At 38.4% G+C, this 14,086-nt stretch overlaps 1 protein-coding gene across 1 annotated transcript in view; it reads right to left on the minus strand.

The window, feature by feature from the left end:
- The window catches only part of CENPF (centromere protein F), a 30,983-nt gene extending 19,700 nt beyond the window's left edge, over positions 1-11,283 (minus strand). Inside the window, 8 exon segments of the mRNA XM_069850893.1 lie at positions 253-377; positions 3,049-3,251; positions 3,616-3,877; positions 5,693-5,781; positions 7,856-7,962; positions 10,026-10,072; positions 10,074-10,191; positions 11,123-11,283. Of these exon segments, the coding sequence (XP_069706994.1) occupies positions 253-377; positions 3,049-3,251; positions 3,616-3,877; positions 5,693-5,781; positions 7,856-7,962; positions 10,026-10,072; positions 10,074-10,191; positions 11,123-11,283 (1,112 nt within the window).
- Between the last annotated feature and the right edge of the window lie 2,803 nt (positions 11,284-14,086).

The raw sequence follows: 14,086 nt of genomic DNA on the forward strand, positions 1-14,086 counted from the left end.
TAGATTCTTATGGATTTGTATCTCAGTTGAGTGTCTCACATATTCTGTATTGTCTAGTGAATATTAACATAATTCTGCACATCTCCAACAGCCTCTGCCTTCCATCAGGATGTTTGGTTTTAATTTTTCAATTACCTTTGTAACTTTTATATTTCTATAATGTGCAATAAACTGAAAGGCAGATGCACAAAATAAGCTACGTGTTTTAAACTCCTCAGGAAGTCAAAATTTAAAAGTTCTTTCTGCCTCACCTGTTGGTATTCCTTTTCCTGTGCTTTTATTTTCTGTTCTAAAGACCGACGAATATTCTTAGCATTTCGTCTTTGGCAATTCAGTTCTTCTGACAATCTTTTCATCATTTGCTCCATCACTTGGACCTGCAATAATTCAGTTATCAATCACAAGCGTTAAAAACACAAGCAATGTTTTATTTAAATTTATTTGCACTCATATATAAAAGATTGCTTTCACCTACTAAAATTGTTCTAGCATTTATATAACCTAAAGCATAACTTTAACTGGTATTACACAAATTCTTAGCAATTCAGAGTACAAAACTCATACTTGCTTATGTTAGTGATAATAAGTACATATAGAGAGAATATATATGCATATGTATATAGTTAGGTGTGCATATATATATACACACAAGCGTATAGACACACAAAATAATAACATCTTCAGAAAATCAGTGTCTTTGACAGGCTACAGAAATTATATTTTCAGTACCTTGGGTTGCTATGAACTGAAGAGTGACCACTAATTACTAAAAAACTACATGTTTAGACTGAAAATAACTGAACATTACATTGAATTTCAGAGTCATTGAGCACATTGATTTGGATAGGGAAAAAATAAGCAACTATCTTAGTCTACTTCAACAACAACAGAAAAGTGTTTTTCACAATTTAAACTTTAATTTAAAAAGTATTAATCAGAAGCCTATGTTCTAGGTTAGCATCCACACTAAGAGTATGTCAGCTTGTTATCTAATCCAGTTTATTATATTAATATTATGTTAACTAAGAGAGGGAAGCAATGTCCACCTAACTCCCCGAACAGAAATACAAACTTTTATTCTAAAAGCCATTTGTTAATAAAAAGCACACACAATATTTCTTCCCCCAGGGGTAAGAAAAATGGCAAAAAGTTGAATAGGATATTTTTCTTTTCCCACAAGGGCTGTTTAATGAATTAGTGAAATAATAGTCCATCCATGTCATAAGAAAATAAGAAACAGGTAATACTGTCGAGATGTCCAATTACTGGGCCAAGACAATCGGGATTATGAGCTCCTGTAAGAACACATGGAAACTTGCCTGCAGAAGGGCTGCAGACCTCACAAGGTAAGAAAATACTTGCTTACAGAGGATGTGCTGTGACTGATACCAGTGACAGAGAAGTGCACAAGATTAAATTCACACTATGAGACAGGAAACTAAACTCAGAATCTCAGTGCAGCTCTACATGCAAACCCCAGGGGACAGGCAGAGATCCAATTTCAGCGTGAAAATGTAGAAACAGAACAGAAAGGAACAATCTTCAGATGGCAAGACTAAAGGAACCTTCTGAGATAAGATGCTGTGCAGCACCTTAAAGATGGGCTGCACCTTAATTCAAATGGGATCAGTCCACCTTATTCCTCCTTGTCCTTCCCCTGGCATGTTCCTAGCTTTACAACCTTGCCTCTTTCCTTGTGCTGGATTTAATGTTCCTTTGATTCCTTTGTAAAACAGTTAAGCTCTCTTAAACCCTTAGAAAATCAACATAGCAAAATTAAATACATAAATCCTAACGAATTAGGAAGTTGGATTGGGTCATTTGGGGAATCAAATAAATGAAAAGAAAGACTTTTTCAGAGGAGATGAGCTATTAGGTTGGGTCAGCTGTCTTCCTACAAATTTACCATAATGACAGTGCCTATAGGTAGGTCAGCTGACTCTGTCAAGAATATGATTTCACCTTACCCTCAGCCAAATTTCCCCTAAACCAGCTCCCCACAGAGCTAGCCACAGCCGATTGTTACTGTCTCTTTTCAAAGGCAGACTGATGAACACGCAACATGCAAAAGTTTGGTTTTTAAGGACCAATACAGGAGTTGTGGGAAACAGCAGTTTTCTAATATATAGAGAAACTTGCTGACAAAGATGGATAACAATTATTATACCCTGAGAAGATACACAGAGAAACATCTTTTTTTCCTATCCTGTAGATAAGTTAAAGTATTAGAAAAAAAGTAAAAAGAAAGATGGAAAAATGAAGATGCTATGAATTACAATAACAGTCCATTACTTTTGAATTTGTCATATGCTGTGAAAAAGGACTTTAGGATGCAACTTGATTAATCAGGAAAAAACAGAAAACCTCTTCTTACTCGCTACCTTCTGCATTTTCAATTAAATTATTTTAATCACTGGCATTCTCATTTTCATATGACTATGAGCAAAAATCTGAACAATTGCATGGTTTTATATGGATGTGTTTAAATACATACTGTAAATTCTTGACTATGACTATGACTATGTTTATTTACTGTGAATCCAAACTCTTTAGGATTACATTGTGAAATCCCATTTAGAAACTACACACATTCTCAATCAAACATAGCATTTTCACTTAGACTTTATTTTACATAAGTAATTTACAACCCAAAGACCATGTCCCACAACATCCCGTAATATAAGCAATAAACTGATTTTCAGCCAAAATTGCACGACTGAGCCTCTTTAAGGTCAAAACTTGCCACCAGATGTCACTGTTGCTCTATGCAACTTGATCAGAAAATATTTTTCAGAATTCCAGTAAATCTTGCATAAGGATGAAAAATATTTCTTCAGGTGCTATAAGAACATTCCAGAAAATTGATGACTGCTTACAAGTATTGACAGTTTTACAGATGATAGATATAAAACTAACATACACTTCTCAAAATTTGATCCTCAGCAAATGAAATTATCAGAGAACCTTGGTTCTTATTAAAATGGTTGAAAACTGACACTGAGAGTAAATTATAAGGACAGTCAGAAGATGTGTGATGCAACATTCTACCTGTGTGGTAGCTTGATCAAGTTGTGTTCTCATTTGAGCCAGTGTATCTTTGGTTTTGTTCAGATCTTTATCCTTCTCTGTTAATTCCAACTTCATCCTATCCAGCTGCAGTTCAGCCTCTTGCTGTTTATTCATATAGGATTTCTTCATTTTTTCTTGAGCTTGCAGTTCTTGTTCTAGGTCTTTAACAGTGAAACGTAACTCTGAATTTTAAAAACAGTAAAGATTAAGAATACTTTCTGCTTTGAAAGGTGCATCTTCCATGCACTCAGATTTTCAAGTGTCTACACTTGTCCCTATCCACACCAAAACCACAAGCTCCTTCTTTCTAACTCTCACGCCCCTTATGTAAAGGGTTCCACAGCTTGTGGATAATATCCATGTACTCTCTGATTACTGAAAACATAGACACAAACAGCCAACTGAGCTAGCTGCCAGAGGCAGCAGGTATCTTCCTCTTTTCCTTGCTAAAGCACTGATTTCAATACCTCTCTTCTATCCACACACCAACTTTTACAAAAACATATAGATGTCTGCTTCTGGGTTTTAAAGAAATTTGTCACATACCCTGGTTCTCTGCTCTTAGATGGATCATGAATGAAGAATTACAATTCTCAGCAAAGCTGTTGTCGAACTTGTTCTCTGATACTACACTAGAATTTGTTTCTTTTTTCCGTGGAAAAGAGGATGTTGCAAAACTCCTTGCAGGTCTTTCTTGATTTCTTGATAGTGTCTTTTCTTGCTGCCATGAAAACACAGCTGATGGAGCCTGGCACCAAGCAATCTCCCTGGGATTCAAAGTGCTTTGAGGATGAGGCTGATTTATTTCCTGTGTCCAAGAAAAAAAGGATCTACCTTTACACAGCTCCATATCCAACATACAACAAAACAATTAATTTATTAATAAGTAGATAGTAGGTTGTAGTCATTTCACACTTCTTTAACACCACATCACCCACTAGTGCAAACTACTGATTCATAATGTTTTTTATACTACCTAAATTACATAGCTTTAACCCAAGTATGCAAGAATAGCTGTTTCTTATAAACACAAAGCAGGATCTCCAAAAATGTAGTTTGATCTGTGTATCTTTATAAGTAGCATGCTCAGCTTTTTTCTTTTTCAAGAGACATCCCATCATTTACCTCCTACATTTTTCAAAACTGAAGCATACATTTTTACTGGCAAGTGCTGACACAAGTTACCTGCAATAAACATAAGTCTAGACTAACATATCTGACATCTAACCCACATTAATTCTTCTGGACAAACACAAAAAAATTCAGAACAGACATTTTTTGAAAGTTATACACAAATAATACTCCCAAATTGCAATAATAAAATATGCCATGTACCAGCTTTCAACCTCTTCCTACAGAAGAATTAAATAGAGCCAAAACACTAGGTGTGTTTTGTCTCTTACCTAAGCAAAAAAAATCCCTCAAACGCTGGAGCCTCTATCGTACATTTTAAATGAATTTTCAAATACCTCACATTGAATTTTTTTTTTAAACTAAAGCCCTAAATCAGGTAATGCACAGTCTGACTGCTCAATCCAGCCAGACAATATGTTGTTATGTAGGAAGAGCTGTGCTAAGATCAGGAATCTATACAGAATCATAGAATCATAGAATCATAAAATAGTTTAGTTGGAAGGAACCTTAAAAATGATATCATTCCAACCCCCCTGCCATGGGCAGGGACTCGTCCCACTAGATTCAGCTTCCCAACGCACCATCCAGCCTGGCCTCGAACACCTCCAGGGATGGGGCATCCACAGCTTCCCTGGGCAACTTGTGCCAGTGCCTCACCACTCTCATAGTGAAGAAATTCCTCCTTATGTCTAGTCTAAATCTGCCCCCCTCCAGTTTATAGCCATTCCCCCTCGTCCTATCACTACATGCCTTCTCCATGGTTCAGAATACTGTTGCAAATCCTCTAAAGTAACTTCTTTATTGATAAAGTATGTAAAAACCTAACCATGAATATAGTAATCGTTCCCCTCACATGCCATTTAAATTTAGAGAGTTATCTGTATCTGGTGATATTTTTTAATTAATATTCATTTTATCAATATATTTTAAGACCACTTTTGACTTTTGATCCCGTGCCACAGATTTAACCCCAATGAAGTTTCTAATACGGAAATTTTTTTAAGCCTTTAGATAGTACATACGTAACAAAAGACTATTTCATTTTTACCACAATGGTCCTCTTTAACTTGAGGGCTTTCAAATCTTAGTCATCTATCAGAGATTTCCAAATACAGTTGCTACTAATGTGTTGAAAAATTTATGAGTTTTTATTTGCTAGGTGAGTTATTTCTCATCATCTTTTCAAGGCTTTTTTTTTTAATCCTATGATATTCAACTCGGTAAAATTGACACAGTTTTCTCTTGCCCTTGCTTGCATGAGACTTCCAGTCTTTGCAGGATGTATTGTCATTTTTATTGTCCATCTTTCCTTTGCTGTTCAGTTATGCTGGCTTTTCTTGTTTCTCCAAGATTACTTCTGAGTGGCAGTGCACACAGACTTTTAAAATTATATTCTAAGCAACACATAATATATTTCACTCCATTTTCCAAGTTCATTCAGTAGTTATTTTCTTAGATATCATACATACCATTCTCAGGAGATACTTACCTTAGCCTGGAGAGTCCTCAGTTCTAATTCTAGCTTTCTTCTTTGTTGTACTTCCTTGTATTTTTCTTCTAACTGTTCAAACTTAGCATCTACAAAGACATGATAAATACTTCTTCATAATATAGCTTAGTACATAGGTAATCTTTTCTAGCTTATTGCTATCATGGAAATGATAAAAAAGACAAGGTATCAGAAGTGGCACACCACAAGCAAGAAATAACTCTATATACAACCTGTTCATTAATTTAGCACTTCAGAGTACCCTGATGGGCTATCTAGAACCTGACATTAGAATGAAAACACAACTGTTAAAAGTAAGAATCCAACACCAGACTTACATGTTTTTAAGCTCTCTCTAAAAAAATATGTGTATGTATGTAATATATATACACACCCTAAACAAATATATCTAGCACAGATGTGTTACATTACATTATATGCATGTATGTATATCTATATAGATTATATACTTTTTAAAAAAAATTCCTACCAGCAGCCAAATAGCATTAATATCACTAAGAAATTACTGAAAAATAAGGCTGAATCTTTTCCTCAACATCCTTTCAAATGCAATAGGAATTGGATGAAGAATTTATTTAGGATACTTGCAGCAAAATTTTAAGAGGAGCATATTAGTCCAAAACAAATGTCTTGCTTTCCTTTTCTTGAATTAGTATATAATTCTACAACTCAAGAAAATTCTGGAACTAGAATTCTTTATAACATTCTAGGGAGTAGTCGAGGGAGGTAATTGTCCCACTCTGCACCTCAAGTACTGTGTATAGTTTTGGGCACCTCAGTATAAGAAGGGCATCAAATTATGAAAATACATCCAGAGGAGGGGGACCAACACGGTGAACAGGCCAGACTTATGAAGGGTGGCCGAGGTTACCGGGTTTCTTCAGCTTAGAGGAGAAAAGGCTGAGGGGTGACCACATCACAACCTACAATTTCCTCAAGGAGGGCAGTGAAGGGGTAGGTGCTGACCTCATCTCACTAGTGACCACAGGGGAAATGGAATGGAGTTGCATCAGAAGTTCAGTTTGGACATTTGGAAAAGGTTCTTCACTGAGAGAGTGGCTGGTCACTGGAACAAGTTCCCCAGGAAAGTTGTCAAGGCACCAAGCCTGTCAGAGTTTAAGGAGCACCTGGATTATTCTCTTAGTCATATGATTTAGTTTTAGGTAGGCTTGTGTGGAGCAGGGAGTGGATCTCAATGATCCTTATGGGTCCCTTCCAACATTCTATGACTCTATGATTGTAAAGAATTTTAAGATTCTATCTTTCAAAGGAAAATACCTACCCAGCAATACCATTTTAAATACAATTATTCAAATAATTTTAATGTAGCCCCCATTTCAAGAGTGTCACACTTCGTGAAATGCTTGACACTGCTGTTGCTGTACCACTTTTCAGATATGCATAAAGAAATTAAAGAAACAAGAGTGCAATAAAGTATTACAGATTTCCCATTGGAGGAAGACTGAGATACTGAACTCTCAGAACAATTGCTCACAGCAAAGAAAGAGGTAAACAGCATGCATAATACAGAACTCATCAAAATTTTTCAGCATACACACCATAAGGGTGTCTCGCTACAAAACAGTTCTTCAGTTAAGGAAAATTCCTTTTGCTTTTCCAGTTCATTCAAATATTTTAAATATATTTGATGACACTAATTTGAAGTTAGAAGTGACATTTTGGAATAAACACAGTGCATAAATCGTGCATCTTATCATGCACAATAATAGACTAAATAAAAAAAATTAATTTTCTAAAGAAACAACACGTGACCATTGACTGAACTTTAGTTAAAGTACCTGTGGTACATGAAGGAAGAAATTTTCTCTTCACTACATGAAGAGAAGAGCTGACACTAGGGAAGAAGGGCATTCAAAATAATTGCTGCAGTCTGTTGATGGATATTCCTATTATTATTCCTATATCCATAATCCTGAAAAGATGTAATATGTGCAGTAAGTGTTCAACCTGCACTAGTAATTTTTAAACTTGGAACCTATGGTGCTATGAATTACACGCTTTCATAATAAGCTATATAAGAGGTACCAGGCAACTCAGTGCAAGTGTAATGTTCAAAATACTCTTCCACCTTTCAAGAAAACTGACAGTTAACTGTCTGTGCAAGATGAAGAATTCATTTACCATTATGAACTGGTGTTAAAGAACCAGTAAAACCTTCCTGTGGAGTACCACTGAATGAAGAGTATCCTGCACCAAACATTTGCCGATTTCTCTCAAGCTCACATTTGTATCTGTTTTGGAAAGAAGTAGTAGCAGAAATTAGTAATGGAAGCTAATAGGTTAATTATCTATTTTTAAGAGCCTGAAATACAGAAATAAATTATATTAGGCTAAGAACTTAGTTTAAAGCTCAAGTCAAGATATGTCCACTGAAAGTTTCTAGGTATTATAGTATGGAAATATGAAGAATATATTTTATTTAGAATTTCAACACATATCATAAATTACATACGAATCAAAGCTAAAAACAAACTCAAACCAACACAAAGTAGAGGAAAATCAGCTAGAACTGCTTAGAGATCTCACTGTATGAAGCTGCAAGTGCAGCTAAACACACCCAAATCAGTGTTAACATTGATAATATAAAACTTTCTCTTCAGCAAGTATTTTTATGGTAGGAAACAACTTTTACTCTGTGTTCTGATACTGTGCATACTCTTTAGCAAGCATCTTTATGGTAGAAGACAACTTTTACTCTGTGTTCTGATACTGTGCACTTTGGGAAACCTATGCATATCTCATGAAAATGTAAGGGAATACTCTCCACCCAAGAGCGTATTTTTCTTGTGCACCATTTACCTTGCTACCCAAAACACAACAGACCCATTCTAGTGATTTTTGTAAGCATGAAGGGTTACAAGCTCATGCAATTAAACCAGATAACTGGTTTGGAGGCTATACACCATCTTTCATCCAGCCCAGTGAATAGAGGTTCATAAAACAACGGTTCCAGGATGCAGCCCATCACATTATTGACTCCACAACTTGCTTTTCCCCTCTCTTCTACACCTCCACATGAAGAAATCCTCTCCCAGTGGATTGTCAATTGCTGTGAAGTGGTAAATGATCAGTTATCAACAAACCAAGCACAAAACCAAAAGCAATTGTCAAGATCGAGCTACATGTAATAACTAACGATATGCTCTAGTGAATAGCTATGCAAAGTAACGTAACGGGAAGGAGGTAATTCAGCAAACTAGACTCAGTTTGTGGAATGGGCAAGTGGAACACATATCCTTAGCTTCTCTGGCCCAACACTTGACAGTAGAACCATTCTCATGTTTTCAGTATCTATCAACCCTGTTGAATCTCAGCAACTCCCTACACAAAGCTGGTGTTTCTACATGCCATAAATTGTTTGGTTGAAATTTAGATTCTTCTCACAGCAGTCAAACACTTCAATCATCCTTAGTTTTTCCTGAAGGGGGCAGGCAAAGTGGAAAAATAAAAACCCAAAATCAAAAACAGAAAGACCAACATAGCTTCCTCTATTTGTTTCTATTAGAACATGTATAAGGCATATCATCCAAATGTTAAAGGAAGCAGACATACTTTAGGCCATGGAAAAAAACCCAACCCTAACCCACAAACCAAAATCAAACCGTTACGTAATCTGGTATCACAGACTCATCCCTCTCTGTGACAGTAATTCTGCATTCCTAGTACTTCACCTTATTGACACAGAGTTTCAAAAATGCTTTTATTAAAAAGTAGAGGGTGCATGTAGTATGAGAGCAAGTTTAACAGATGACAATATTCACTTCACTATGGGCAGCTGTTTTACTTGTGTAACACCCTCAGATGAAGGATTTTAGATGTCTCTGCACTAAAGAAGATGCTTTTATTACATGAGTTGTATTCCACCCCTGCAGATAGGACACACATACTGTCCCAGTAATAACAGTGTTTCTAAGTTGAGGTGTTTGAATTGAATTCTCCATGTACTTTCCTTTCAACTCCAACCTCTCTGCAGTTTACTTTTGCCAAGCGACTCAGTTGTGCTAAGGAACTTTTCCTGTTTGTTTGGTTTGGATTTGGTGTTCACATGACATGGCAGAATTCCCCTGAATTAAACGGGAACTGTTTCAACCAGCATGGAGATTTATGTAGAAGTACATATATTGGGGGGGGGGGAGGGTGTAAAACCAGGTCAATGTTTTGAAATTTTGGTCACAAAATCTGAATTAAGTATGAGATTAAGAGAATCTAAAAGACCATAGAGGACGCATTAAATTAACAAAACCTGAAATAATAGCCACTGTACACAGGTTAAAGACACACAGCAAGTCCTCATCTTTTCCGTTCTTGTTCTAGCCTTTTGATGTCTTTTTTTGCTGAAATTCAGCTGCCCTGACTGAATGCTAACTTGAGATTCTTTTACTCGAAGATCATGAGAAGTTTTCTGCTTTGCTATCTCAAGACCGTCACACAAGTCCATTGAACTCTGGTTCTTCAACCTAGTTGGAATATACACCATTTAAAAAATGTATTCAGTCCTCTCTACACTTGTACAACTATTATTTTTATAACATAATGTTTATATACAGCTATTTTCTTCCTAGCATTTTAAAATCCTGACAGCACTGAAAACTTGATATACACATTGCTTTAGTATTATTGCATGTGAACAAAACCACATTTCCTAAGATTCAACTCAGTTACATTAACAATTTCTATTTATTGACTAGGAACAAGCTCATTGAAATGTCATCAGTCCTTAAACACTAATAATCCACACTAGTCTGCATTCTTCGCTGATCATCTCAGTCCTCTTTCCAGCCTATCACCTTTAGCAACCAGAATACCTTGATTTGTTAAACAGAGAATGCACAATGACTACCAAGAGTCATGACTGTTAAATTGGAAATAGAGCCTGACAGTAGAGACATCCTTCTTCTCCCCTCTAGCTTCTGAGGGGAGACTGCACTCAAGCTATATCTTTGCAGAACATTATTCTTCTGACTGAAAAGTAGCATGTATTAGCAGAATTCCAGTGCTCCCCTTGATTATGTTTGGAGAGCACTGCAATATCTCTGGATGGTTGAGACAAGTACTTGGAACCTCAGGGGAAAAAACTTAGAGAAAACTACAAGATAACAAAACAGAATTCAACCAAACAGGTCACTTCTGATTGGAAGCATGGGAAGGCCCTAACCAAGAGGATCTTTGGTTTCCTAGCTAAAGAGCTGACAAGGTAGAGCTAGATGAAGTGTAAAATCACAGCCCTAAAAAAAAGGGAAAAAAAAATTCAAAATACAGTCTCTACAAGGAGAAATCGCAGACCTACCTAAGCTAAGTAAAAGATGAGTCCAATAGGTGTATGCAGGCAAGATAGTGCCTGGTATGGAGAATGGTATATCATAGAAACAACTGCAGTGTCTACATTACCTTTTGCCTCTGTTTTGCAAAGCTGCCCCCAAAGATCGTAACTGGAGTTGTTTTATGTGACACACTTTTTTAAACGTGACTACTTGGCTTTCCAGCTCATGAATGTTCCAAAGGACTCTGGAGAAGGGACCTTCTTTCCATTTCTCCACAGCACAGCGCATATTGGCTGGATTTTTGTTTAATACAAAATGTATAGTACTATGCCTGAAACACAAAGACAACAACAATTGAAAGAGGTTAAATAAGCCACTCTTTTAAATCAATTCATTGTTTAAGCTTAGCAGCAATTAGGATGCAGAATTTTACAATGATGAGTTGTAGGTATCCCAGCCTGAACTCCAAGCAGCAACTTTTAATATTAAGTCTATTTTGACACATTTCTGTCCAATTCAGATGAGATTTTAAAGCCTTATGTTAATCAGCCTCCTAACAAGAATGGGATTAATATTCTTCCAATTGTATTTCACTGCTCTATTTCAGAAATTATCTCCCTACATCCTTGTTTGATTGTCAAGTTGCAGAAAGTCATCAGGACACGTGACTCTATTGTACTTCTCTGGCATTTAAACCTGCAAAAATCCACATTCCCATCAAACACTAAACCATGCCCCTCAGCGCCTTGTCCACCCATCCCTTAAACACCTCCAGGGAAGGTGACTCAACCACCTCCCTGGGCAGCCTGCGCCAGTGCCCAATGACCCTTTCTGTGAAATAGTTACTATTACAAAAAGTGGAATATTTTTATTTAAGCTAAAGTAAAGTAATTGTAATCTAAGTAAATGGTTTGGGTTTTGGATTTTTTTTTGAAAGTTAGACAGAATGTCCCTCTGATAGCATGCTTTCTTTTAAGCAGTGTTTTTCCAGGCACTATCCATTCTTTGGCAGTGAGAAAGTCTTGTGTGAGGTACAATCTGTGCTGAGCAGATGTCTCTTCTGTGATCACCTCTGTTTGGAGTCTTTCCCTATCTCAAAGGCAAGGTCAAAGAAAGAGCTGGCTCCAAAGCTGCAAATCAGCAAGAGTTTTGAATGTTGCAAAGTTCATAATAACATTAAATTAGACCTTGGAAAGTAATAGAATAGACATAAGATTACTGGGAAAATTTATCCATATGCACGTAAGTGGAAAATATGTTCTGTCCCCAGCTCTGGTCTCGCTGCACACGATGGATGGAGATCGCTCCTCGTGTTGCGCAGGCTGGATGAAGGATGCTTGCTTCCTTAAACTCCAAAAAAGAGTCTTAAGAGAGTTGATTTGTTGGCGTTTCCATTACCAGGCACTGCACACAGCTCAACCCAAGGGAAAACATCCCACCGCCCCCCCGACCCCGCCACTCGCTCACTGTTAAAAGCCAACCGGCGTCCAGCAGCAGCCACCCTGGCTTCGCTCCAGCTCCCATAGCTGATCCCCCCCAGCGGCGGCCACTGACACGTAGCGACAAGACACGCTGCCCACCACAGTCTCAAAACTGCCGCCATATCCAGTGGCTGCTTAGTAAACACCCTGGCACGGTGCGCTCCCTGCACGCTGATTGGCCACAGCACCTTTCCTGTGCACCGATTGGCCACAGCACTCTCCCTGCCTACTGATTGGCCTTTGCGCCTTCCTTGAGCGCTGATTGATTGGCCACAACACGCTCCCTGCGAGCTGATTGGCCTTCGCACCTTTCCTGCACACTGATTGGCCACAGCACTCTCCCTGCGCGCTGATTGGCCTTCACGCCTTCCCTGCGCGCTGATTGATTGGCCACGACGCGCTCCCTGTGAGATGATTTGCCACGATGCTTTCCCTCCGCACTGACTGATTGGCCACGGCGTGTTCCCTGCGTGCTGACTGGCTGGCCGCTCGCCCCGTGTTAGCACTGAGGGCACCGTGCCAAGCCGGCAGCCCTCGTGATTGGCTGGTTATAAGGAAGCATTTGAGCCCCACTGGGGCGGTGGAGCGAAGGCGGGTTGTGGTTTGCCCTGGAGGCTGTTGCCCATCGCCAGGTGGTATTGCTGCCTTTCCCTGTTAATGTGAGCTGAACAGTGATCCCACAGAGAACTTCAGTTTTGAAAAGAGAAAAGACACTCGCCCTGACACTTTGATGATGGCAACTCATTCACTTGAGTGTCATGTTACTGTTAAGGTTGGAAGATCTCCAAGATCATCCAGTGCAACCATCATCCCAACATCGCCATGCCCCCTAAACCATGTCCTGAAATGCCACACGCTTTTTAGCACCTCTAGGGAAGGAGACTCCACTGCTGCCCTGGGCAGCCTGTTTCAGTGCTTGACTGCTCTTTCAGTAAAGACAGTTTTCCTAATCTGATATCGAAAATACCAGCATTTAAACTCTCTTAAGACTCATTTTGGAGTTTTAGAAAGCAAGCATCCTTTATCAAGCCTGGCTGACGCGGTTCTTGTATCAATATTCAACCTCGAGCCTCCCCTGGCACAACTTCAGGCCATTTTCTTTTGTCCTACCATTTGTTACTCAGGAGAGGAGACCAACACGCACCTTCCTACAACCTCATTTCAGGTGGTTGTAGACAGCAATAAGGTCTCCCCTCAGCCTCCCTTTCTCTAGGCCAAACAATACCAGTTCCCTCAGCTGCTCTTCATAGGACTTGTCCTCCAGAGCCTTCATCAGTTTCATTGTCCTTCTCTGGATATGCTCCGGCAGCTCAGGTGAAAAAAAGGAGCAGTTTTTCTAAGTCTTTTCTAACACAGGTCATTGAATACAAATGGCAATAGCAAAGGCTTAAGGTCTGTAAGGCAGTGAACTTCCCTGCATGCCTGTCACTGGTTTCCAAAGGCTTCCTCTGGCGTTACCCTTCCTCCATCCTTGATGGGTGGGGGGGTGTGGGCAAGTTTGAAACAAAACGGTGTTTCTCATCAGAATCTGGGAATTACTGGTCTGCTTATTATTTCACCTAATTAAATGTCTTGATTCTCATAATTACTCTGAGAATATTTACACAAAC

Source organism: Phaenicophaeus curvirostris, chromosome 2 (genome assembly GCF_032191515.1).
Source record: "Phaenicophaeus curvirostris isolate KB17595 chromosome 2, BPBGC_Pcur_1.0, whole genome shotgun sequence".
Classification (NCBI taxonomy): Eukaryota; Metazoa; Chordata; class Aves; order Cuculiformes; family Cuculidae; genus Phaenicophaeus; species Phaenicophaeus curvirostris.